The 26,722-nt window shown below is 44.6% G+C and overlaps 1 protein-coding gene across 1 annotated transcript; it reads right to left on the bottom strand.

Moving 5' to 3' along the window:
- LOC135556544 (aggrecan core protein-like) lies at window positions 1–26,359 on the bottom strand. The gene is made up of 20 exons (XM_064989840.1): window positions 26,257–26,359; window positions 25,980–26,071; window positions 24,705–24,996; window positions 24,157–24,331; window positions 22,877–23,004; window positions 22,307–22,600; window positions 21,569–21,755; window positions 21,144–21,283; window positions 20,591–20,765; window positions 20,009–20,136; window positions 17,745–18,038; window positions 15,594–15,692; window positions 13,298–15,433; window positions 12,932–13,045; window positions 10,823–10,936; window positions 6,820–6,978; window positions 6,573–6,655; window positions 4,170–4,314; window positions 3,713–3,895; window positions 1–3,389 (listed from the first exon to the last, which is right to left on the bottom strand). The coding sequence occupies exons 1-20, from the start codon at window positions 26,357–26,359 to the stop codon at window positions 3,310–3,312; spliced, it is 5,121 nt and encodes a 1,706-aa protein (XP_064845912.1). The 3' UTR covers window positions 1–3,309.
- Window positions 26,360–26,722: the final 363 nt, after the last annotated feature.

Below are 26,722 nucleotides of genomic sequence, written 5' to 3'. Positions count from 1 at the left end.
GTTTTGGAACAAATGTTGAATACAGACATTGGAAGACAAACAGTTCATTTCAGGCACATTTTGGTACATTCTGTCGAGCTCCATAAGTCTAGAACCTCTACACCTCTACTCATATTGTTCTCAGCGTGTGGTTTATTGGGCCTGTTCATGCACAGGGCCAGTCGCTCTCACGCAACCCACTGGACACAGACGTCAGTTCAACATCTAGTTTTGACTGTCAACTAACGTGAACTCAAAGTAAAATCAACAAACATGCGAACCTTCTCATTGGATTTAGGACAAAAGTTAGGTGAAAAAAGACAATTATATCCAAAATCCTTTACATTGATCACTTTTTGCAAATCCAATCAGTTCTCCACATTGATTCAATGTCATCACATAGATCTTTGCTGTTAAAATGACATGGAAACAACGTTGATTCAACCAGTTAGTGCCTAGTGGGAAACAGAAGAAAACAGGAGAAGTGTTCAGGTAACTGATCCCGTGCTCCATTTCAGAACATTTTGCTCCTGTTTTGTGCCTACAGTACACAACCCTAAACAGATGGCAGGGTCGGGGGAGTTGCAGGAGTGCTCTATACCAGTGTTTCTCAACCTCTGGTCCGTGGACCGGCACCTTTCCCAGGGATGTTACTGACAGGTCCCTCAGGCGGTTAGTTGTTAAGGGTGTCATAGTTTGCCAATCACTGGTAGTAAAAGGTTGCTAAACACTGCTCTACGCCCCTTTGTCAAGTTACTTCAGCTGCTTTGGAGACAATCATCCCTCAGCAATGCCAGGAGGCATTTATGTCCTTTTGATTCTATACACTCAACCTGGCATTGTGTTATTATCTTCTAAAAGCTCTTAATACTTTCTGCCCTGTAGGGGTACAGTAAAACATAATGGTGTGTGTAACTTTAAACGGCACTCTTCTGTCATCGGCAGTTCCAGGTATAGAATCGCTTTAAGCCTGTTCTTTGTGGAACCTCTCCGTCATCTCTTTGATTGGTATATGGTGTATGATTGCAGGTGAAGCTTTTGGCCAGCAAGACATATGACGGTGTGTTGAAGGAGGAGGCACAGCCTCCTGTAAACATAAACAATGAATGAAGCATCTATATCTTCATCAGATATAACAGCAGGTTATGCATACAATACAAAACTGAAGGACTACAAGCGATTAAAATGGCGATGGATCTGGAGTTGAAATAAATGTGTCCGCTGAGGTTTTTCTGTGAAACAAAACAGACAATGAAGAGAAACATTTGATCTGAATGCTTCTGCAGTTGTTAATAAAACTGCTCCCATGGAGTTGCTATGCACTGCACAGCCTTGTGGGAGATGACCAAAGTGTCAAACTGACCAATGACATTCATCCGTTTGGTCCTGTTTAGGCCAACAACATTGTTGACAAACCAAGGGGTCGATTCCGATTCAATTCCAATCCCCTCAGGAAATAAATACAGTGAATTTCAATGAATTAACTGACTGAAATTTAAATGGAATTGACCACAAGCCTGTTGTTTTTTTATTCTTCCGTGTCACTACTGAACCTGAGAGAGAAGTTGAGTCCTCTTTCACTCTTGTTTTAGGGCAGCCTCAGTAGATTGCATGATGTTGCCTCTCCAGTGTGGCAGGCAGAGATTCTAGCATTGCTGTGTATTATTCACATCAGGCTCTGTCTCCCTTCTGCTCTAAACAACTGATGTAGGTTTGAAATACAGACGGACACAGTAGCCTGCTGTGTCGGCTTCACTAGCTTTCTCTTTATGACTTAGAGATTAAATAAATAATATCTCCCTTATTATCCCCTCCCAGAGCCCTTTCCTGCAGTCAAATGACCTAGTGGCCTCATGGGTGGAATGTTATTCATATTTTTCATCATTTCATAATTAATAAGCATTATTTTGAACAAATCTGTTTTTTCTATGTCAAACGATTTTGTTATATTTCAGTTTTCTGTGATGTATATAAAGTGTAATATTGGGATTCAAACTCAAAATGTAATACATTTCAACTCTATATGTGACATGGTGCAGGTGTCTTATTTCTTTTAAGCCCATAACCATGTGTGTGAGGTGTATACTTTTGTTTTGAAGTAGATTTATGTGACCCTGTTTTAGCCCACTGCAGTAAAAGGTGAAAGCGATCGTTCACCCCAAAATCAAAACTCGTCAGACATTTTTATTCCTCAAAAGTGTTGATATTTGCAATTGATTTGGTTTGACACAACACCACTTTTGATGTATGAAGACATCTGACAATTATAAATATTGTTTTCTTTTTAGCATCTACTATTTTAAAGATAGGTGAGAATTTGGTGACTCATAAATGCTTGTTTGGTGGATACATGCACAAGATCTCATCCCCTTTACTTCATCTTGCTTATCATTGCTACAACCAGACATTGCTAGGCTAACATTGCTAGGCTAACATTGCTAGGCTAACATTGCTAGGCTAACAGCACTCAAAAGTAACTCAATAGACTTTTTCTATCAAATGCACAGTCCTTCATGGATTATTAGACCTATATCCATCACCCATAGTGAGTGTATATGACGTAGGCACCTCCAGAATACAAACATACTTCTGACTGTCTAGTATCTCCTCATGGGTGAATTTCACCAAGCCTCTGCTTGGCTCATAGCAACGTGCCAAACCCCCACTAAATACCAGCTGGTCCAGATTGGGTGTTTACCTCTGGGTGGTACAGTCTAACACACACTGTCTGGTTTGGCAAAGATCTAGAACAGACTAGAGAGTCTGATTGATGCACCGTCTATGAGTACATGCTCCGGGGTGAAGTTTCCCCTAGGTACAGAGTTAGGATCAGCTTCCTCTCCACCAACCCTAATCTTAACCATTAGTGGAGGAAAAGTAAAACTGACCCAAGATCAGTGTCTAGCGGAAACTTCACCCGACACCGTGTCTCCATAATCCAGTCTAGTTGGCGACATGGACAAAATATTTTAGCAACAACTCTTATCGACGGCATCACAATCCACCAAAACCAAAAATTATATTAATAATAACAATAAAACTCCAAACAATAAACAACTCTTATATATAACGAAAACATGTCATTATTTTGGGACAAGAATGACAAAAACATACAATTACATAATGGCTTAATTTATACTTTTTTTTAAATAGTCAGAGAGTGACAAACTGAAAAGACAATGTTACTGCTCAAAGTTGATTTGGTCTTATGTACAAGGTGGGTACTTCAAACATTCAAACCTCTTTAGTAAGTTAGAAAATGGCTTCTGTGTTCTGTAAATGTTCTTATAAAATAATTATCTTCAAGAGATCTCCCTTAATCTTCCCTGCTTAGTGACGTTTGCTGCTGGTTGATTCTCCTCGCCTTCTGATCGATCTGCGCTGTATTCTGTTACTGGGGGAGGGCACTGCTGTTGGCAAGAGAAACAAACATTACCTTCATAGATTCATACATTACCTCCAATGATTCATACATTACCTTCAATGATTCATACATTACCTTCAATGATTCAAAAGTAATTTCATAGCATCAGACAAAATTACAATAATGCAAAGCTTCATTGAAAAATACAGTGACATTTTCGTCAACCTACAAGGAACCTCGATTTCCACCTTTCTAACGATCATTTCAATAGCAGAGTTCTTAAGGAGAATTGGAAGTGTGTCAATGTGGGACTAACCAACAGGTATGTTTATAGAGTGTTGAAAGAGTAAAAGAGTGTGCACTACTCACCGCCCATGCATTCCACCTGTGGCTTCTCCCACTGTCCGTCTGCCATGCAGCGCACCACAGGCAGGTGGCGCTGTAGGAGGCCTGGGTTACACCGGTAGCGGATGATGGACCCCACAGTATACTGCTCCCGCCTGCTGCCGAACATCTTGGCATTCTCCACCTCTGGCGGAGCGCCACAGTAGACTGGGGAACAATGATCAGTAAATCAATCAATCGACAAATCAATCAATCCATCAAATTACAACTGATGATATTTATTGGTAGCAATTGATTTTGAAGGGTACCTGCCTAACGAGTTTATAAAACATGAATGAGTTGTAACACCAACACAGGTATAAGAGAACCACACATAATGATGGCGAAGGTACAGTAAAATTAGTTTTTAAGAAAACATTTACCAGTGCCCATCCAGACTCAAGAACACATTCTTGAACCCTAACCCCTGACCCATACGTACCTGGGCCAGTCTTGCAGGTGAAGGGCAGGTGGTAGTTGCAGGGAACGTCGTTCCATTGGCCGTTCTCGTGCCAGATCATCACCACACAGTCTTCTCCAGAGTTAAAGTAGTTATCCGGCTGGTTCGGCCGCCAGTTCTCAAATTGCTGAGGGGAGTGGAGAGCAACATTGGTAGGAAGTTACAAAGACCATTTATGTTTCTGTTGGTTTCTTGTTGGAGAGCAACATTGGTAGGAAATTACAAAGACCATTTATATTTCTGTTGGTTTCTTGTTGGAGAGCAACATTGGTAGGAAGTTACAAAGACCATTTATGTTTCTGTTGGTTTCTTGTTTTCAATGTAGAAAACCCAGAAATCAGGAGAGTAAGTAAGTAGTCTATGGCATGCAGATCAGGTACAGTATGAACAGTGTATGAATGTACAGGTACAGTATGAACAGTGTATGAATCTACAGGTACAGTATGAACAGTGTATGAATCTACAGGTACAGTATGAACAGAGTATGAATGTACAGGTACAGGTACAGTATGAACAGTGTATGAATGTACAGGTACAGTATGAACAGAGTATGAATGTACAGGTACAGTATGAACAGTGTATGAATGTACAGGTACAGTATGAACAGTGTATGAATGTACAGATACAGTATGAACAGAGTATGAATGTACAGGTACAGTATGAACAGTGTATGAATGTACAGGTACAGGTACAGTATGAACAGTGTATGAATGTACAGGTACAGGTACAGTATGAACAGTGTATGCATCTACAGGTACAGTATGAACAGTGTATGCATCTACAGGTACAGGTACAGTATGAACAGTGTATGAATGTACAGGTACAGTATGAACAGTGTATGAATGTACAGGTACAGTATGAACAGAGTATGAATGTACAGGTACAGGTACAGTATGAATGTACAGGTACAGTATGAACAGTGTATGAATCTACAGGTACAGTATGAACAGAGTATGAATGTACAGGTACAGTATGAACAGAGTATGAATGTACAGGTACAGTATGAACAGTGTATGAATGTACAGGTACAGTATGAACAGAGTATGAATGTACAGGTACAGGTACAGTATGAACAGTGTATGAATGTACAGGTACAGTATGAACAGAGTATGAATGTACAGGTACAGTATGAACAGTGTATGCATCTACAGGTACAGTATGAACAGTGTATGCATCTACAGGTACAGTATGAACAGTGTATGAATGTACAGGTACAGTATGAACAGAGTATGAATGTACAGGTACAGTATGAACAGTGTATGCATCTACAGGTACAGTATGAACAGTGTATGCATCTACAGGTACAGTATGAACAGTGTATGCATCTACAGGTACAGGTACAGTATGAACAGTGTATGAATGTACAGGTACAGTATGAACAGTGTATGAATGTACAGGTACAGTATGAACAGTGTATGAATGTACAGGTACAGTATGAACAGTGTATGAATGTACAGGTACAGTATGAACAGTGTATGAATGTACAGGTACAGTATGAACAGTGTATGAATGTACAGGTACAGTATGAACAGTGTATGAATGTACAGGTACAGGTACAGTATGAAAAGTGTATGAATGTACAGGTACAGTATGAACAGTGTATGAATGTACAGGTACAGGTACAGTATGAACAGTGTATGCATCTACAGGTACAGTATGAACAGTGTATGAATGTACAGGTACAGTATGAACAGTGTATGAATGTACAGGTACAGTATGAACAGTGTATGCATCTACAGGTACAGTATGAACAGTGTATGAATGTACAGGTACAGGTACAGTATGAACAGTGTATGAATGTACAGGTACAGTATGAACAGTGTATGAATGTACAGGTACAGTATGAACAGTGTATGAATGTACAGGTACAGTATGAACAGTGTATGAATGTACAGGTACAGTATGAACAGTGTATGCATCTACAGGTACAGTATGAACAGTGTATGCATCTACAGGTACAGTATGAACAGTGTATGAATGTACAGGTACAGTATGAACAGAGTATGAATGTACAGGTACAGTATGAACAGTGTATGAATGTACAGGTACAGTATGAACAGTGTATGCATCTACAGGTACAGTATGAACAGTGTATGAATGTACAGGTACAGTATGAACAGTGTATGCATCTACAGGTACAGTATGAACAGAGTATGAATGTACAGGTACAGTATGAACAGTGTATGAATGTACAGGTACAGTATGAACAGAGTATGAATGTACAGGTACAGTATGAACAGAGTATGAATGCGGTAGGCAACAGTCGGTGATCTGGTGGTCCCGGGAAAGGAAATGTTGGGAACCACTGGGGGAGAGCACTCTGAGTGGGGACTAAGTTCTGTGCTAACCCACTTTCTCTGTACTGTGTCTGTCTGCCTGACTCACCAGTGGTGTGCCGTCTATCCAGCGGAAGTCATTCTCCACTGTCTTGTCATTGAGTCCAATCCACTGGTAGTCCTGGCCGTTGGCTGGAGGGGGGGAAAGAGTGAAGGGATATTTCTCTCTCTCTCTCTCACACACACACACACACACACACACACACACACACACACACACACACACACACACACACACACACACACACACACACACACACACACACACACACACACACACACAGGCCTTTACTCACAGTTGACAAAGTGCTGTTCCTCTGGGGTGATGATGCTGACCAGGTGAGCGCTGAGGTCTCGGCAGCGCTGCTCGGCCTGCAGCCAGGTCTCTCTCTCGGGGAAGTGCATGTAACAGTTGCCCTGAAACTTAGTCCACCCCTCCTCACAATCCTGCTCGTCTGTGTCGTCAACAGCAGGGGGCGATAATGAGACAGAGGCTACCAGACCCCGGAGAAGCCCGGTGTATTACAGACACTCAAATACATTGACATTAGATAGAGGGAATACTGATCAACACCACATATGACCATAGAGGTTTTATGGTGGCTGTGTTTGTTCTAGAACTGCTGCCATTTTTCTATGCTTCATTATTAGTCCAACCATAATCATTGATTTTTTTCAGTCCAACCGAGGGTGTGATAAATATTACTGCACATTGGTGAAAATACTGCATTTTCCAGGACCTATTAACTATCAACTTGATTCACTGCTTGAGAAGACTGGCAACACTATTTGAGGGATATGACGTTTTTTGGAATGGGTGAAACATCCATCAAGCATCCATTTAACTCACAATTACAGGGTGTGGTGACGAAAACATTCTGCTTTAGCCAACGTGTTGTTGCTCTGCTAAACAAGCCAATAAATGTACAGTTAATGCATAAAATGGTTCTTTCTATAATGTATTTGTGTTTTAAAAATTAAAGCACAAACAAAAAACACCTGGAAAATTAGCACAGGGGGTCTCTTGGGTAGTCTTTAACTAAATAATAATTGGTTGTGATACTTTAAATATACAACAAATCATTTAACAAGTCAGCCTAGTGAGTATCTCCCAACAGTTAATGAGAGTTGCTGTAGTGAGTCTCTCCCAACAGTTAATGAGAGTTGCGGTAGTGAGTCTCTCCCAACAGTTAATGAGAGTTGCTGTAGGGAAATGTACTCTGTATACTTGTTTACAGAACATGGTGAATACCTTTTTCCCCTTCACTGTAACGTTCAAGGTTTCATTCATTCCTTCACCACACCTACATGACTAAACTATTTCACAAAATGTCTACTTCAGCTACTTCCGTACACCTGCTTGCTAGGAGCAGCAACAGAACTACACACTAAGACAATAAGGTTCCTCAAGGGTTCTTTGGGAAGTGTGATGGTTCGATGTGGAACCATAATGACTCAAAGAACCATTTGAGCCCTTCAATGGTTCTTTGCAGTTTTGTCAAAATTAAAATGTATTCATTAGAATCTTTTGGGGCATGGCTTGCGCATAGATTTTTGTACGTGAGTGAGTGTCATTCCAGTTGATCTAATCTGTTGTGTTATGCTATTACATGTTAAATATGACTATGGCCAGTGACAGTGTCTTGTGTAAATTGAGAACATTTGACTACTTACTAAATCAGTGGTTGTCAATTCTCTCCTTAGTGACTCCCAGAGCTAGCACACCTACCTCAACATGTCAGCTAAAACAATAATAACGCAGAAGGAATTTCAACAATATAATAAAACAACATGTATGGTTCTTCAAAAGGATCTACAAAGAACCTTTTAGACTAACAAAGGTTCTTCATAGAACTATTCTCCATCAAGGTCCTATAAAGAACCATAAAAATGGGGTTCTATGTGGCCCCAAAAAGGCAGTTTAACCATAGCGGAACCCTTTATTGGTGCTCTATAGATCCTTCATAGAACCTTGGGAAAATTATTTTTATAGCACCATAAAGGTTCCATTTAGAACCTTATGAGCATGTTTTTTTATAGAACCTTCAAAAAAAAGTTATATATAGCACCAAAAAGGGATCCACTATGGTTGCAAGCCAAATAACCCTTATTTGGCATTATACAGAACCTCTTGTTTTGTGTGTAGACCTGGCTGAGAAAATCCACCCACCATATATAAGCACAGTCCTGAGTAAAGGACAGGGACAAGTATGATGACATTGCCCCTAGACTACGGATGCCCCTATACCCCTTTACACCCGCGGATCAGTCAGGGTCTTAACTTACTGTTGACACTTAGAATACATAAGGTGCGCTTCCCGGGTGGCGCAGTGGTCTAGCTAGCTGTGCCACCAGAGATTCTGGGTTCGACCCCAGGCTCTGTCGCGACCGGGAGGCCCATGGGGCATTGCACAAATGGCCCAGTGTCGTCGAGGCTAGGGAGGGCTTGGCTGGCAGGCGCACTAGCGACTCCTGTGGTGGGCTGGGTGCAGTGCACGCTGACTGGGTCGCCAGGTGTATGGTGTTTCCTCCGACACATTGGTGCGGCTGGCTTCCGGGTTGGATGTGCATTGTGTCAAGAAGCAGTGCAGCTTGGTTGGGTTGTGTTTCGGAGGTCGCATGGCTCTCGACCTTCGCCTCTCCCGAGTCCGTATGTGAGTTGCAGCGATGAGACAAGACTGTAACTACCAATTGGATACCACGAAATTGGGGAGAAATAAAGGGGTAAAAAAATGTAAAATAAAAGAATACACAAGGTGCCATTTCTGCATGTGGCTGCAACAGTTTCTCTTGTTATGTCATTCACTGACAGTTACTCAATTAGCCCGTGTGAGACAAGCCATTTTATTGGTAAATTCATCCAGCCAGCTATCTAAACTTGTAGTAATCACAGTTGAATTACAGACTGAGGCTCCCCCATTGATTTTGTTAGTCACTCTCACTGAAATATCATATTAAAAACTGCAAACATTTGTCTCTACCCTATGGCAAAATGTGTACATGTGCTGTAAAACTGCTAATTTGTCTCTATACCCCATGGCAAAATGTGTAAATGTGCTGTAAAACTGCGAATTAGTCTCTCTACCCCATGGCAAAATGTGTACATGTGCTGTAAAACTGGTAATTAGTCTCTCTACCCCATGGCAAAATGTGTAAATGTGCTGTAAAACTGCTAATTAGTCTCTCTACCCCATGGCAAAATGTGTACATGTGCTGTAAAACTGGTAATTAGTCTCTCTACCCCATGGCAAAGTGTGTACATGTGCTGTAAAACTGCTAATTAGTCTCTCTACCCCATGGCAAAATGTGTACATGTGCTGTAAAACTGCTAATTAGTCTCTCTACCCTATGGCAAAATGTGTAAATGTGCTGTAAAACTGCTAATTAGTCTCTCTACCCTATGGCAAAATGTGTACATGTGCTGTAAAACTGCTAATTAGTCTCTCTACCCCATGGCAAAATGTGTAAATGTGCTGTAAAACTGCTAATTAGTCTCTCTACCCCATGGCAAAATGTGTAAATGTGCTGTAAAACTGCTAATTAGTCTCTCTACCCCATGGCAAAATGTGTAAATGTGCTGTAAAACTGCTAATTAGTCTCTTTACCCCATGGCAAAATGTGTAAATGTGCTGTAAAACTGCTAATTAGTCTCTCTACCCCATGGCAAAATGTGTAAATGTACTGTAAAACTGCTAATTAGTCTCTCTACCCTTTGTCAAAATGTGTACATGTGCTGTAAAACTGCTAATTTGACTCTCTGCCCCATGGCAAAAGGCGCAGAATTTCAGCAAACTTGCTTTAAAACTAAAACATTTTCTATACACCCCATAGCAAAATGTGTAGAATTGCAGGAAATTAATTGTAGATTTTTTAAATGATCTCCTCTGTCAAGAGGGGGGCCGCTAAAATGTTTGCTCACAAGGATCTAATGTCAGTTTTGCGTTTTTACCCCTAATGGTAAGGTTTTGGCAAAAGGAAAGCTGATCCTAGATCTGTGCCTACAATCAACTTATTCTGGAGTAGACAGAAGAATTCACTGCCACACCTGGGTCACGTTCAGCATGCACAAAACAGGAGAAAACGTTTTTGAAATATAGGAAGTATACCCAAACTTGGCTAATGATAACCCTAATTGGGGTTTTCCATTTAAAAACGTTTTCGGCCATTTGTCCTCCTGAACGCAGCTCTGCTATGATGCAAGCTGCCAGCGATAACAGTTTCCTTTGCATCCTTATGACTCCTGTTGTTTTTGAGAGGTTGTTGTTGGTTAGTAAACATTAGCTGAAGCCGAACTCGTACCAATCTCGCAGCGGTCCCCTCCGTAGCTGGGCAGGCATAAGCATTTGTAAGAGTCTGCATTTTCCACACAGGTGGCTCCATTGGCACAATGGTTGGAATGGCACACATCAACCTCTGCAAAAAAGGGGGGGGCGGGGTGAGACTGGTGCCTCAGGGGGTGAAGGGGCAGTTGCCTCGGCAGGGGGGAACTGGGTAACAACATCTTGGAAGTCATGGAATCGGAACAGTCTGAGATGCTGCAACATGGTGATTCAGACTCCAGCCTTACTGTGTCAGATCATCATTGAAAGGAAGATGAATAATCATCTCAATGATGTTCACTCCTGTACATGTTAACCTTTCTTTAGACCACAATATTTGACTACTTTTTTTCATAAATGTTGAACTTCTGATTCATACACTTTAGAAGAAAGATACTTTATCATATAAATGTATTAAGAGCTTAAGATCTGAAGTAAGGTTAAGTCTGGATCAGCTACTTGTTGGGTGGCAGACCCATAGAAATAGAATGACTAGATGAGAGTAATTCTAATTCTTTGGGCAGCTTTGTGTTCAGATTCATATAGGCAGAAGTTCCAAGTATGTACCCAGCATGTACCCAGTATGCACCAGGATGTTGGTAGGTGTACCAGGGGTTAGCAGGCATGCAGTAGGAAAGAGAATAGAACCAGCAGACAAATCTGTCTGAAATGGCATCATTATGACGTCCTTTCAACCGGTATTGCCAGTTGGGTAGGCTTACTGTAGCCTAGGCAACAGCAGAACAAAAACAACACAGGATGGAGTGAACCATGATAAAGAAGTATGGTGGAGAGATCCTGAGACCTCGAGGCAAGGACACGATACACACATACAGGCCAAAGACCCCGCGACAGTCTGACAAACACGAATCAGAGACCCAAAACCAGGTGCAGGCAAAACAGGAGAAAACATCACTCTACAACACAAAATATACAGTGCATCAAGACAGGAAAAAGTGGGAACAAAATGCATTGTTAGTGTTAGTGAATCACATCTAAAAATATAACAAATACAGCCTACAGAATATTGCTAAATGTCGGAATATGTACAGTATCAGATAGTAGCATCGGGACAGAGGGTTGCAAAATTCCAGGAACTTTCAATAAATTCCCTGGTTTCCCAGAAATCCTGGTCGGGGGATTCTGGATTTCCTGCTTATTCCCTTCTGATTCTGGGAATCCTGCTTATTCCCTTCTGATTCTGGGAATCCTGCTTATTCCCTTCTGATTCTGGGAATCCTGCTTATTCCCTTCTGATTCTGGGAATCCTGCTTATTCCCTTCTGATTCTGATTCTGGGAATCCTGCTTATTCCCTTCTGATTCTGGGAATCCTGCTTATTCCCTTCTGATTCTGGGAATCCTGCTTATTCCCTTCTGATTCTGGGAATCCTGCTTATTCCCTTCTGATTCTGGGAATCCTGCTTATTCCCTTCTGATTCTGGGAATCCTGCTTATTCCCTTCTGATTCTGGGAATCCTGCTTATTCCCTTCTGATTCTGGGAATCCTGCTTATTCCCTTCTGATTCTGGGAATCCTGCTTATTCCCTTCTGATTCTGGGAATCCTGCTTATTCCCTTCTGATTCTGGATTTCCTGCTTATTCCCTTCTGATTCTGGATTTCCTGCTTATTCCCTTCTGATTCTGGATTTCCTGCTTATTCCCTTCTGATTCTGGGAATCCTGCTTATTCCCTTCTGATTCTGGGAATCCTGCTTATTCCCTTCTGATTCTGGGAATCCTGCTTATTCCCTTCTGATTCTGGGAATCCTGCTTATTCCCTTCTGATTCTGGGAATCCTCCAAACAGGATTTCAGAAAAACCATTCCCGGAATTTCGCAACCCGAATCATGACAGAGGGACCGATGTCCAGGCATACAGTAGAGAGATGAGAAAAGCATTGTTAGAAACTTTCTTTACTAAGGTGTGTTACTTTCCAGTAAAACATTTACAACACTTCTGAGGGCGTCAGAATGGATCAGAAAGAGAGATGTGCAGAGAGTTAGGAACGAAGACCTTGCTAGGAACGAAGGAATGACGACGTCTTATGAGAGATAATGAGAGATAATGATACCCCTGCATCAGGACTCACCATACTGGCACCCTTCTCCCACTTTCCCGGGCGGACACTGGCACAACCCAACACCATCCTCCACTGAGCATGACCCAGCACCACACGGGTTAGGGTCACATGGGTTAGGGATACCTAAGCATGAATACAATTAGGATGAATATAATACAGTGTGTACCTTAGCACCAAAATGGCACCATACTCCTTATTTAGTGCACTATATAGAGAATAGGGTGACCTTTCTGATTGGCCTGTTCAATAAAAACACCATGCCACTTTAAATAATTTAAATAAGTCTGTTGGCTCTACAACGTAACAGCCAAACAAACATTCTTTTAACTGTCCATAGCAATGAACATGGAGTCGACTGAAAGTGTGCTGACTAACCCTCCTCTGAGGATGGCTCCTCCATGACGGCAGGGGTCTGCAGGGAGATGGCTGGGGCAGCCAATCCGGCAGGAGCAAGGTCGGGGGCAAAGGTCACGTAAAACTCGCTGGTGGTCTCCCCTAGCTCAGCCCTGCCAGCCATGGCCTCCTCTAGCCCTTCTGTGCCCTCCATAAGCTCCCTGTTGCTGGGCGGAGAGGACAGCACCACAGGGAACAGATCTCCAGAGTGTGCCCCAGATGAGACACCGCTGGCCTGGGTTGGGTGGTCAGCACCGCTCCATGTGTGGGACCCACTTCCCTGCCCGCTGAACTGCACTGGCCCAGCCCCCAGCTCCATGGAAACTGTGGTCGCCTTGGAAGCCTCTGTCATGAAGTCATTAGTCAGGAAGGTGACAGCGCTGTCCTCATCATCGCTGGTGGAGGATCTGGAGATTCCAGACATGTCCCCGGATGGGAAGCCCGACTTTCCGAACCCTGATGCGTATCCACCTCTTCCCGCTCCGTATCCGTAGTGGAGAGACCCTGAGGCCTCCTGTTCCCCTGAGGCTGACCCCGTAAGGTCAGTAAACCCTGACCCCAAGAAGGTCACACCCGGGAAGAACCCTGAGCCGCTGCTGCCCGAGGCCGAACCGCTGATATCACCACTTCCGGAGGTGTAGTGGAGAGACCCCGAGGCCTCCTGTTCTCCTGAGGCTGACCCCGTAAGGTCAGTAAACCCTGACCCCAAGAAGGTCACACCCGGGAAGAACCCTGAGCTGCTGCTGCCCGAGGCCGAACCGCTGATATCACCACTTCCGGAGACGTAGTGGAGAGACCCCGAGGCCTCCTGTTCTCCTGAGGCTGACCCCGTAAGGTCAGTAAACCCTGACCCCAAGAAGGTCACACTCGGGAAGAACCCTGAGCCACTGCTTCCCGAGTCTGAACTGCTGATATCACCACTTCCGGAGATGTAGTGGAGAGACCCCGAGGCCTCCTGTTCTCCTGAGGCTGACCCTGTGAGGTCGGTAAACCCTGACCCCAAGAAGGTCACACCCGGGAAGGACCCTGAGCCACTGCTGCCCGAGTCCGAACCGCTGTTATCACCACTTCTGGAGCCGTAGTGGAGAGACCCCAAGGCCTCCTGTTCCCCTGAGGCTGACCCCGTAAGGTCAGTAAACCCTGACCCCAAGAAGGTCACACCCGGGAAGAACCCTGAGCCACTGCTGCCCGAGGCCGAACCGCTGATATCACCACTTCCAGAGCCGTAGTGGAGAGACCCCGAGGCCTCCTGTTCCCCTGAGGCTGACCCCGTAAGGTCAGTAAACCCTGACCCCAAGAAGGTCACACTCGGGAAGAACCCTGAGCCACTGCTGCCAGATCCGGAGCCGCTGAATTCCAGGCCCCCTCCACCCAGCTCCTTCTCTTTGTGTGTGTGAGAGGTGGAAACCTCCACCAGTTTACCATCGATCAGCAGGACCTGAGTGTCTCCGCTTCCCGACTCCTCTCCCGAATGACCACTGGAGCCTCCTGAGGGAAAGAATCCTGAGGGAAATCCGGAAAACTCCTCACTGGAACTAGAGCTGGAGCCGGACGACATTCCAGACAACTCCCCACTTTCCCCAGAGCTGCTGGAGCTGTCAGACGAAGAGCCGCTCTCCTCAGAACTGACACCGGAGCCACTTCCCGATCCCGACAGGAACCCACTGCCACTGAACATTCCCAATCCCATTTCCGTGGGGAAGGTGAGGATCCCAGTGATTCCCTCTCCAGCCTCCTGAGGACCCCCAGAGCCCAAACCGGATAAAACGCTGCCACTCCCTGAAGAGAAGGTGACCGTTATTCCCTCTCCAGCCTCCTGAGGACCCCCAGAGCCCAAACCGGATAAAACAATGCCCCTCCCTGAAGTGACCGTTATTCCCGATCCGTCTCCACTCAGCCCCGAGCCGGACGCATCTCCACTACTCAGACCAGATGATCCGCTGGGAATCTCTGCGCTTCCGCTGCCTGAAAGATCACCTGACCCGGACAGATCCCCGGAATGAGGCAGTTCACCGGAGTGATCACCAGAGAGATCTCCGGAGGATCCACTCGCCCCAGAGGCCCCGGAACCAGAGCCTGAGGACTCCACAGAGATGGGAGGAGTGATGGAAGGCAGGACTGTGGAGAGAGAGTGAGAGTCAGAGAGAGACACAGAGAGCGAGAGAGAAAGAAAGAAAAGTGATTTACATATTTCAGTAATGTATATACAGTGTATATTTATAGTGTAGAATTCCATAAAATGCTTATTAAAGGCAAGTGAAGTGACTATGGCTCTTACCAGGCCTCAGCAAATCAGTGATGGATGTGAGGTTAACCAAAGCCTCTTCTATCTCTGTGATGTTCAATCCAGTTTCATTGGCGACAAACAAGATGTCCACTACAGGAAACAAAAAGATCTGTGTGAGTGAGTGAGTGAGTGAGTGAGTGGGTGGGTGGGTGGGTGAGTGGGTGAGTGGGTGAGTGAGTGAGTGACCATGCAAGCGAACAAGTGAGTGAGAGTGAATGATAATGCGAGCAAGTGAAAACTGAGTGAGAGGGTGAGTGAGTGGTAGAATGAGTGAAGGAGTGAGTGAGAGAGTGGGTGACTGGGTGGGTGGGTGAGTGGGTGATTGAGAGAGTGGGTGACTGGGTGAGTCGGTGGGTGGGTGGGTAGGTGATTGAGTGAGTGAGTGAGTGATTGAGAGATGACACATTATTCTATTACATTCCTGTGTCTATCCAAGACCAACATACAGTTTTGATTGCGTTTTAGCCTGAATATTTTTTTGGATGTTGAAATAAAGTGGAAACAACATGACTTACAGTGGGGAGACCAAGTATTTGATACACTGCCGATTTAACAGGTTTTCCTACTTACAAAGCATGTAGAGGTCTGTAATTCTTTATCATAGGTACACTTCAACTGTGAAAGACGGAATAAAAAATCCAGAAAATCACATTGTATGATTTTTAAGTAATTAATTTGCATTTTATTGCATGACATAAGTATTTGATACATCAGAACAGCATAACTTATTATTTGGTACAGAAACCTTTGTTTGCATTTACAGAGATCATACGTTTCCTGTAGTTCTTGACCAGGTTTGCACACACTGCAGCAAGGATTTTGGCCCACTCCTCCATACAGACCTTCTCCAGATCCTTCAGGTTTTGGGGCTGTCGCTTGGCAATACGGACTTTCAGCTCCCTCCAAAGATTTTCTATTGGGTTCAGGTCTGGAGACTGGCTTGGCCACTCCAGGACCTTGAGATGCTTCTTATGGAGCCACTCCTTAGTTGCCCTGGCTGTGTGTTTCGGGTTGTTGTCATGCTGGAAGACCCAGCCACGACCCATCTTCTATGCTCCTACTGAGGGAAGGAGGTTGTTGGCCAAGATCTCGCGATACATAGGCCCATCCATCCTCCCCTCAATACGGTGCAGTCGTCCTGTCCCCTTTGCAGAAAAGCATCCCCAAAGAATGATGTTTCCACCTCCATGCTTCACGGTTGGGATGGTGTTCTTGGGGTTGTACTCATCCTTCTTCTTCCTCCAAACACAGCGAGTGGAGTTTAGACCACAAAGCTCTATTTTTGTCTCATCAGACCACATGACCTTCTCCCATTCCTCCTCTGGATCATCCAGATGGTCATTGGCAAACTTCAGATGGGCCTGGACATGCGCTGGCTTGAGCAGGGGGACCTTGCGTGCGCTGCAGGATTTTAATCCATGACGGCGTAGTGTGTTACTAATGGTTTTCTTTGAGACTGTGGTCCCAGCTCTCTTCAGGTCATTGACCAGGTCCTGCCGTGTAGTTCTGGGCTGATCTCTCACCTTCCTCATGATCATTGATGCCCCACGAGGTGAGATCTTGCATGGAGCCCCAGACCGAGGGTGATTGACCGTCATCTTGAACTTCTTCCATTTTCTAATAATTGCGCCAACAGTTGTTGCCTTTTCACCAAGCTGCTTGCATATTGTCCTGTAGCCCATCCCAGCCTTGTGCAGGTCTACAATTTTATATCTGATGCCCTTACACAGCCCTCTGGTCTTGGCCATTGTGGAGAGGTTGGAGTCTGTTTGATTGAGTGTGTGGACAGGTGTCTTTTATACAGGTAATGAGTTCAAACAGGTGCAGTTAATACAGGTAATGAGTGGAGAACAGGAGGGCTTCTTAAAGAAAACTAACAGGTCTGTGAGAGACGGAATTCTTACTGGTTGGTAGGTGATCAAATACTTAAGTCATGCAATAAAATGCAAATTAATTACTTAAAAATCATACAATGTGATTTTCTGGATTTTTGTTTTAGATTCCGTCTTTCACAGTTGAAGTGTAACTATGATAAAAATGACAGACCTCTACATGCTTTGTAAGTAGGAAAACCTGCAAAATCGGCAGTGTATCAAATACTTGTTCTCCCCACTGTATGATTCAACACATTTCAGTCCAAACCTTTGAAGCAGTAGGCGTCATATCTGGAATACAGGTCTGGGTATCCCGTCTGGTTGTTGTGGGTGTATACTGTGTACACCCCTGCCTTCCCTGCACCACACGCCGCCCGGGGGTTGGTGATGGGGTACCGGACACTCCGGTCGATTAGCCAACCTGCGCGGCACTTATCCAAGCCTTGTCTCCAGGCGGCGTAGAGCTGGCCAGTAGAGGCCAGGGTAGCGTTGAGCTCCTGACAGTGAGCCAGAGCACCGTCATAGGTGAAGCCCTCACTGGAGCCAGCATGGAACACATCACCTAGAGAAGAGAGGACAGTCAGGTGAAGGGATGAGAGGATGGTGAGAAGAGGACAGTCAGGTTAATGGATGAGAGGATGGTGAGAAGAGGACAGTCAGGTTAAGGGATGAGAGGATGAAGAGAAGAAAAGACAGTCAGGTTAAGGGATGAGAGGATGAAGAGAAGAGAAGACAGTCAGGTTAAGGGATGAGAGGATGGTGAGAAGAGGACAGTCACGTTAATGGATGAGAGGATGAAGAGAAGAGAAGACAGTCAGGTTAAGGGATGAGAGGATGAAGAGAAGAGAAGACAGTCAGGTTAAGGGATGAGAGGATGGTGAGAAGAGGACAGTCAGGTTAAGGGATGAGAGGATGGTGAGAAGAGGACAGTCAGGTTAAGGGATGAGAGGATGAAGAGAAGAGAGGACAGTCAGGTTAAGGGATGAGAGGATGAGAGGATGGTGAGAAGAGGACAGTCAGGTTAATGGATGAGAGGATGGTGAGAAGAGGACAGTCAGGTTAAGGGATGAGAATATGAAGAGAAGAGAAGACAGTCAGGTTAAGGGATGAGAGGATGAAGAGAAGAGAAGACAGTCAGGTTAAGGGATGAGAGGATGGTGAGAAGAGGACAGTCAGGTTAAGTGATGAGAGGATGAAGAGAAGAGAGGACAGTCAGGTTAAGGGATGAGAGGATGGTGAGAAGAGGACAGTCAGGTTAATGGATGAGAGGATGGTGAGAAGAGGACAGTCAGGTTAAGGGATGAGAGGATGGTGAGAAGAGGACAGTCAGGTTAATGGATGAGAGGATGGTGACAAGAGGACAGTCAGGTTAAGGGATGAGAGGATGGTGAGAAGAGGACAGTCAGGTTAAGGGATGAGAGGATGAAGAGAAGAGAAGACAGTCAGGTTAAGGAATGAGAGGATGAAGAGAATAGAAGACAGTCAGGTTAAGGGATGAGAGGATGGTGACAAGATAAGAGAAGACAGTCAGGTTAAGGGATGAGAGGATGGTGAGAAGAGGACAGTCAGGTTAAGGGATGAGAGGATGGTGACAAGAGAAGAGGACAGTCAGGTTAAGGGATGAGAGGATGTTGAGAAGAGGACAGTCGGGTTAAGGGATGAGAGGATGGTGAGAAGAGAAGACAGTCAGGTTAAGGGATGAGAGGATGGGGAGAAGAGGACAGTCAGGTTAAGGGATGAGAGGATGAAGAGAAGAGAAGACAGTCAGGTTAAGGGATGAAAGGATGAAGAGAAGAGAAGAGAAGACAGTCAGGTTAAGGGATGAGAGGATGGTGAGAAGAGAAGAGAAGACAGTCAGGTTAAGGGATGAGAGGATGAAGAGAAGATAAGACAGTCAGGTTAAGGGATGAGAGGATGAAGAGACGAGAAGACAGTCAGGTTAAGGGATGAGAGGATGGTGACAGGTTAAGGGATGAAGATGGTGACAAAGAGAAGACAGTCAGGTTAAGGGATGAGAGGATGGTCAGGTTAAGGGATGAGAGATGGTGAGAAGAAGACAGTCAGGTTAAGGGATGAGAGGATGAAGAGAAGATAAGACAGTCAGGTTAAGGGATGAGAGGATGAAGAGACGAGAAGACAGTCAGGTTAAGGGATGAGAGGATGGTGACAAGAGAAGAGAAGACAGTCAGGTTAAGGGATGAGAGGATGGTGACAAGAGAAGACAGTCAGGTTAAGGGATGAGAGGATGGTGACAAGAGAAGAGAAGAGAGGGCGTGGACAGTCGAGTCAGTGCTCAAAACAACTCCCACAGCGATGTGGTTTGTGATGAGTCAAACCTCTTTTTCAATTGCCATTCATTTCCCACAGAGTTAAGACAGTGTAAATATAATAAACTAGCCCAACCTCTTGACTTATCTTTAAAGACTACTACTGCAATAGACAGACAAGAAATAGACACAAGGTATGACATCTCTGGGTTACAAAGTGATTCAAGAGCAATTTGAGTGAACAAAACCTATTGTGTTTTCTCACCCCTGAGTCTGTCCACGTAGCAGTACACATCGTAGTGTTCGTCAGCGGGCCTCAGTCCATAGGTCCTCACTCCTGGTAAAGTCTCCAGATCCCCAGAGCACTTCTCCAGAGGAGACACGATGGGATACCTGTGCATGAAAACAACCTTTATTCACGGCCATGAATGGGAGTATAATGAAGAAGAAGATGGTTGTACTGATGGTAAGGAACAGTGACAAGGACTAGAAACAAGTACAGTATCTGTATGTGGTACAGGTGGCCGCCGGCTGGCAGCACCTTCATTGGGGAGGATGGCTCATAGTAATGGCTGGAACGGAATGAATGGAATGGAATCGTACAAATCAAACACATTTTTGATACCACTCCATTGACTCCATTCCCGCCATTATTACGAGCCGTCCTCTCCTCATCAGCCTCCTGTAGTTAGTATGTGTGTGTGTGTGTGTGTGTGTGTGTGTGTGTGTGTGTGTGTGTGTGTGTGTGTTTGTGTGTGTGCATGTATTAATCTGTCTGTAGTTCTGTCTTTAAATATGTTTGTGTGCCCATGTATACAGACAAGTGTGTGTGTGTCTTCCCGCCTACCTGACGGTCTGATCCAGAAGCCAGCCTGCATCACACTGGTTGTAGCCGGCCTCATAGGCAGCCTGGAGCTGCTCTGGGGTGGCGATGGAGGCTCCAACACTCTGACAGGCCAGCTGGGCCTCCACGAAGGTGAAGGCATAGCGACTAGATCCAGCACGGTAGTGAAACACCACGCCTACAGATGGAGAGGTAATGATGCTGATATAATGTGGTTGATCTCATGCACCAAACACATTAATCACCCCAGTGTGTTTTTATTCACAGTTTGTAATCATTCAGATTTTTTGATCAATTATTTGTTGTGTTCTTCAGAGTGTGCTGTAAAAACGACGTTGCAAATATCCTCTCACAGTCAACCAATAAAGCTTGCTAATCTCCTCAGCAATGACTGCAATTCTTCTCTTTCCATTTCAACATGCAAACACTCAGTAGTATTGAAAGTAGGGCTTGTACACTCAGTTGTTCCAGAAACAACTTTCCCAACACAGGGTCCCATGAAAAGTGACTAAGTTTGCTATTTACAGTCAAACCCAGCAGATATCCAGTCACTGACCTGTAGCAGAAAATAAATATCCTGATCTGCTCACTTCGCCGATCTCACTCCCCACATCCGGCCTGGCCGTTACTCTCCCCACCACATCCACAACCAACTCTGTCACACTGGGCGGCTGTGGTAGGGGCAGCTCGGTGACACTGGGCGGCTGTGGTAGGGGCAGCTCGGTGACACTGGGTGGCTGTGGCAGCTCGGTGACACTGGGCGGCTGTGGCAGCTCGGTGACACTGGGCGGCTGTGGTAGGGGCAGTTCGGTGACACTGGGTGGCTGTGGCAGCTCGGTGACACTGGGCGGCTGTGGCAGCTCGGTGACACTGGGCGGCTGTGGCAGCTCGGTGACACTGGGCGGCTGTGGTAGGGGCAGCTCGGTGACACTGGGTGGCTGTGGCAGCTCGGTGACACTGGGCGGCTGTGGCAGGGGCAACTCAGTGCCGAAGGTGAAGTCCACGCTAGTGGGTTTCTGGGTGGCCAGGCCCTCGCCCAGCGCCTCGCTCTCTGTGGTCATGTTCCTGAAGAACACCTCGGGAGGACCCTGGGTCACCGTGGCAATGCTCAGCACGCCGCTGCCCGCCTCGGTGGGCACCACCATGCCTGAGCCCTCCTCGTCCGTTTCTAGAGGAGACCGAAGAAAGGGTTCATGCACGTGATCACTAAACTGTTGGGAACGGTTTCCAAAAGGAAACGTGTGGTGAGAATGGTTGTTTAATGTTTCACTTAACACTGTTGTGATCCTGAACAAATTCAGCAATTTGACAAATATGAAACAATTAAACGCTTAAAAATATGACACAAATATGACACTAAAACGCACGCACACACACACTTACAAATATGACACTAAAACGCACACACACACGCTTACAAATATGACACTAAAACACACACACACGCTAACAAATATGACACTAAAACACACACACACGCTAACAAATATGACACTAAAACACACACACACGCTAACAAATATGACACTAAAACGCACACACACGCTTACAAATATGACACTAAAACAGGTTCATTCCAATGATAACACATTCCAGTCTATGGTTGATTCACAGTGTAACCTATCCTGGTTCTAGTTCTGTTTGTGCTATATAGCCAACTCCTATAGGAGATGCCAAGACGACATAAACAGATCTGGGACCAGGCTAAATGCAACCTACCTGTGTAGCAGTAGGCATCATAGCGGGATTCGGGGAGGGGGTACCCCGTCTGGTTGACGTGGAGGTACACGGTCCGTACCCCCAGCAGACCCCCTCCGCACTGCGGCCTCCGGACATTGATGGGGTAGCGAACGCTCCTGTCTCCTAGCCAGCCTGCATTGCACACATCCAGACCAGCCTGCCAGGCCAGGTACAGCTGTCCTGTGGTGGCCAACAGGGCCCCCTGCTTACTACACTGTTCCTCAGCCTCAGAGTAGGTGAACTTAGCCACAGAGCCAGAGTAGAACACACTGCCTGGGAGAGAAGAGTACAGGGGAGGATGGACGTAAGATAGTGACATGTTCAGTGTTACTTGAGGTTGATAGTTGTGTAGTTAAGAATATTTGAGTCAATGTAACTAATTTAATTGATTAAGGCAATCCACATTAATCACAATTAAAATGTTGACAATTTTCACATCAGTCAGAAAAAGGACTCTGTGAAAACGACTGTATTCTCCAAAGTGAACATGTCCTGATCTCATCCTGTCACTCATTATGCAAAAAAGATCAGGGATGTCTCCTTGGTTACCTGTCATCTTCTCGGCAAAACAGTACACGTCGTAAGTCTCGTTGACATCTCTCACTCCGTAGGTTCGCACCCCAGGGAACTCGTCTTTGTCGCCATAGCAATTCTCACGTGGATCATGGATTGGGTACCTTTCACAGAAAACAGAAACGAGTGTAAAATCCATACCAGTGCAGAGTGACAGGCCGACCTTGCAGAGAGATACTTTAAAGTGCTGTCCTGTGGGCATCTGATGTATATCTCGTTGTATATGTTTGGATCCAAATACATTCTATTCAATTCAGTGTGTTGGTTTAAACACCTCCATTACAACATCAACATTCTGAGTGAATCAGTTGAGGCAGAGCCGTGTTAGTTTATTGATTCAATCGGAGCCTTTGTCTTCCTTCCTGGGTAACATATTATTTCAAACATATTTTTAAGGTTAAAAAGCTTTAAAAAGCTTCTTAGTCCCTGACTAGGCTTAATCTGTGTCTGGGCAACCGGTCCACAATTTTCCTCTAAACCTTCTAGTACTTCTGAGGAATCAACTAGAGGAGATTTATGGAATGAGGGCTTTCGTTCTGAGGTGTTGAAAAAAACGTACAGGTGAGATCAGAGAAAGGTAAACACAATCCTCTAGGTTTTTGCCAGGGATGGAAGGAGGACTGCATGGAGGACAAGAGAGGCTGTGTGTCGAGAGGAAGTGACATATTCAGAGGCTCAGCTGTCAAACATTCTACAGGAAGTTCTGCATGGCAGACATCTGTGTTTAGACGGAGGATCAAACCAAATACTGACGTGAAAATGTAAACATTACATAAATGGACAATGTTGAAATACAAACCGTCAAGTATAACTCTATTTATAATTCCTATACGAAGTAAATGACCTCATGATGCTTAGAGAACTGTATGCACAGTCATTATAAACTGTTAAATAAAATATTTTAACTTATTTTCAAACATTGGATAGATTGCAGATCTGGGTTCAAAATTAGACCATTGTTGTCTTTCAAAGCATTCGATTGAGCCTAGTTGGAGTGCCAGATAGGTAGAGCTTGCACTTTTGGGATTATTCCATTGGCTCCATTGTGTCAGGCAAGCTCACTCAAGCTCACTTAATATTTTAAAGAAAACAAACACTATTTGAAGACAAGCCTTATAGACTCCCTCCTTCACTTTGTTCTGAAATCAGTTCAGTTATTTCCAGTCACTTCATTCACTTCACTGCTTTTGGCACTGATCTGAAAACAGCAACTGATTTCAGATCAGTGCAGATGAAGGAGAGGGATATAGGCTGACCTGACAGTCTGGTCAGAGAGCCAGCCGGCATCACACTGGTGGAAGCCGTCATCGTACGCGGCCTGGAGCTGCTCTGGGGTAGCGATCACAGCACTGTTCTGGATACAGGCTGCCTTGGCCTTCTCAAAGGTCAGAGTGTAGCGTGTCGTGATGGCCCGGTAGTGAAACACGATACCTGGAGAGAGACAACAGTGTAACAGCGACAGAGCAGCCACTAATGCCTCCATAAAATAATTAGATCACTGCCTATCTGTGTGGCTTAAAGATACATGATTTATTTTGCTTCAAAGTTGTCTGTATGGTTCATATACAGTATATAGAGCAAATTATACAATATCAACAACAACAAAAATACTCATGAAACCATAAAAATCCTTAGTTTTAGGCAAATAACATTTTTAATGTCCTAAAATCAAAAGATCAAAAGAAACTCACGTGTGTACAGGGGTAGCTTTAAGCACCAACTTTGTTTACAAAGAGAGCAATATCCAAAGATGAATTCCTTGGCAGCAAGCAGTCGTCACACTCCCACTACCCTCTGTCCCTACCTTGAACCAGGACGTCCACAGTGTCATGGTTGTCCTCGATGCCATGCTGGACCTCACATCGGTAGGTGCCGGTGTCGTTGGACCTCAACTCTGTAATCTTGATGCTGGCGTCAGTGGGGGTCTGGGGGTAGCCCACCATGTGGACCCGGTCCAGATAGTCCTCCTCCACCTTGACCTCTCCGTCCATGGCCACCAGGATGACAGAGACACGCTCCTTGGTGATGCGGCTCCATTTGATGCGGTGTGACAGGGGGGCAATGGTGGGGGCGCCGGGGTCGTGGACGGTGTGGTCCTGGAAGTAGGGTTAAAGTTCAAGTTTATTAGAAAAACATAATTACATTACAATACAATATTAAATACTATTTTTATGTTGATGACCACTCTGAAATAAAACACATCAAGTCACATAATGGTGGAACGACAATGAGGTTTCTTATCATGGAACTTTGTATCACTGTAACTCATCATTGGTCAATTGAACTGCAGTCCTGTCTAACTGAGTTTTTTCTCCTCACCAGGACTCAAATATGTGAAAAGAGTTGATACATAAAACAGTATTATGAGAAACATGAAAACAAGTCAAAACAAAGTGGAGGGAGTTAAAATAGTGAAGGGAGTTAAAACAGTGGAGGGAGTTAAAACAGTGGAGGGAGTTAAAACAGTGAATGGAGTTAAAACAGTGGAGGGAGTTAAAACAGTGAAGTGAGTTAAAACAGTGGAGGGAGTTAAAACAGTGGAGGGAGTTAAAATAGTGAAGGGAGTTAAAACAGTGGAGGGAGTTAAAATAGTGAAGGGAGTTAAAACAGTGGAGGGAGTTAAAACAGTGAATGGAGTTAAAACAGTGAATGGAGTTAAAACAGTGAATGGAGTTAAAACAGTGAAGGGAGTTAAAACAGTGGAGGGAGTTAAAACAGTGGAGGGAGTTAAAACAGTGAATGGAGTTAAAACAGTGAATGGAGTTAAAACAGTGAAGGGAGTTAAAACAGTGAATGGAGTTAAAACAGTGAAGGGAGTTAAAATAGTGGAGGGAGTTAAAACAGTGGAGATAATTAAAACTGTGGAGGGAGTTAAAACAGTGGAGGGAGTTAAAACAGTGAAGGGAGTTAAAACAGTGAGGGAGTTAAAATAGTGGAGGGAGGGTCCCTGAAACAGGAGATAGTAATCTTGTTAATTTTAAATGAAAAAATAAAAAATAATATGATATGTAATCGCTAAATCCAACATCCTTATTTCTCATAACTGTGTCGTATTGATATTGGTGCCAGGCCAACCCACCTGGAAGTAACAGGGTAGTACCAAGGTGCTGCCCAGTAGAGGGCGCTGAGGCAGCTCCAGGGGGACGCTCACACTCAGTGTGTCCTCAGGGTCTGGAGGGGAAGAGGGCAGAGAGATGGACACACACACATATATATATATATAAACACACAATGATTAACAACCAGACACAGGTAAAAACACAGTCACACAAACACACAAAAAGCCATGTAACCAGACACAGATAAATATGTCATTTCATATGCACTGTATAGTGAGGAGTAATATGTCCACATACCCAGAAAGGAGTGCTCCTCATAGCTGCTGATTTGCTGATAATTGTTGAATGTTGCCGAGGTGACGGACAGACAAACACAAAGTAATACAATCCACCTGGTCATAGTTTACCTGAAATCAAAAGAAGAAACGCTGACTATGCACCCTAGGAAGTTTTCTGTTACATTGTAGTTTAAGGTTAATGTTATTCAAAGGCATTGATTGGCCTAAATTCATTCAAATTCATTAAAAGAATTTAAAATCAAAGACAGGCCAGTTCTGTCTAAGAATGTCGACCATTAAGGATCACTTCCACACAAACCCTCTGTACCTCTCCTGGCCTCTGACTTCTACTAGAATGCCTTGTTAATGTACCTAGAGGCACTCAGGCTGCCTCAGGTTCTGGCCCCAGTCCACTGACTACATCTAGAATAGATCATCATAATACAATAGTAATACATTGCATTCGGAACATATTCAGATCCCTT

The sequence above is a fragment of the Oncorhynchus masou genome, chromosome 2 (assembly GCF_036934945.1).
Source record: "Oncorhynchus masou masou isolate Uvic2021 chromosome 2, UVic_Omas_1.1, whole genome shotgun sequence".
Classification (NCBI taxonomy): Eukaryota; Metazoa; Chordata; class Actinopteri; order Salmoniformes; family Salmonidae; genus Oncorhynchus; species Oncorhynchus masou.
Note: the sequence above shows the minus strand (reverse complement) of the source record. Positions and strands in the feature narration are given on the sequence as shown.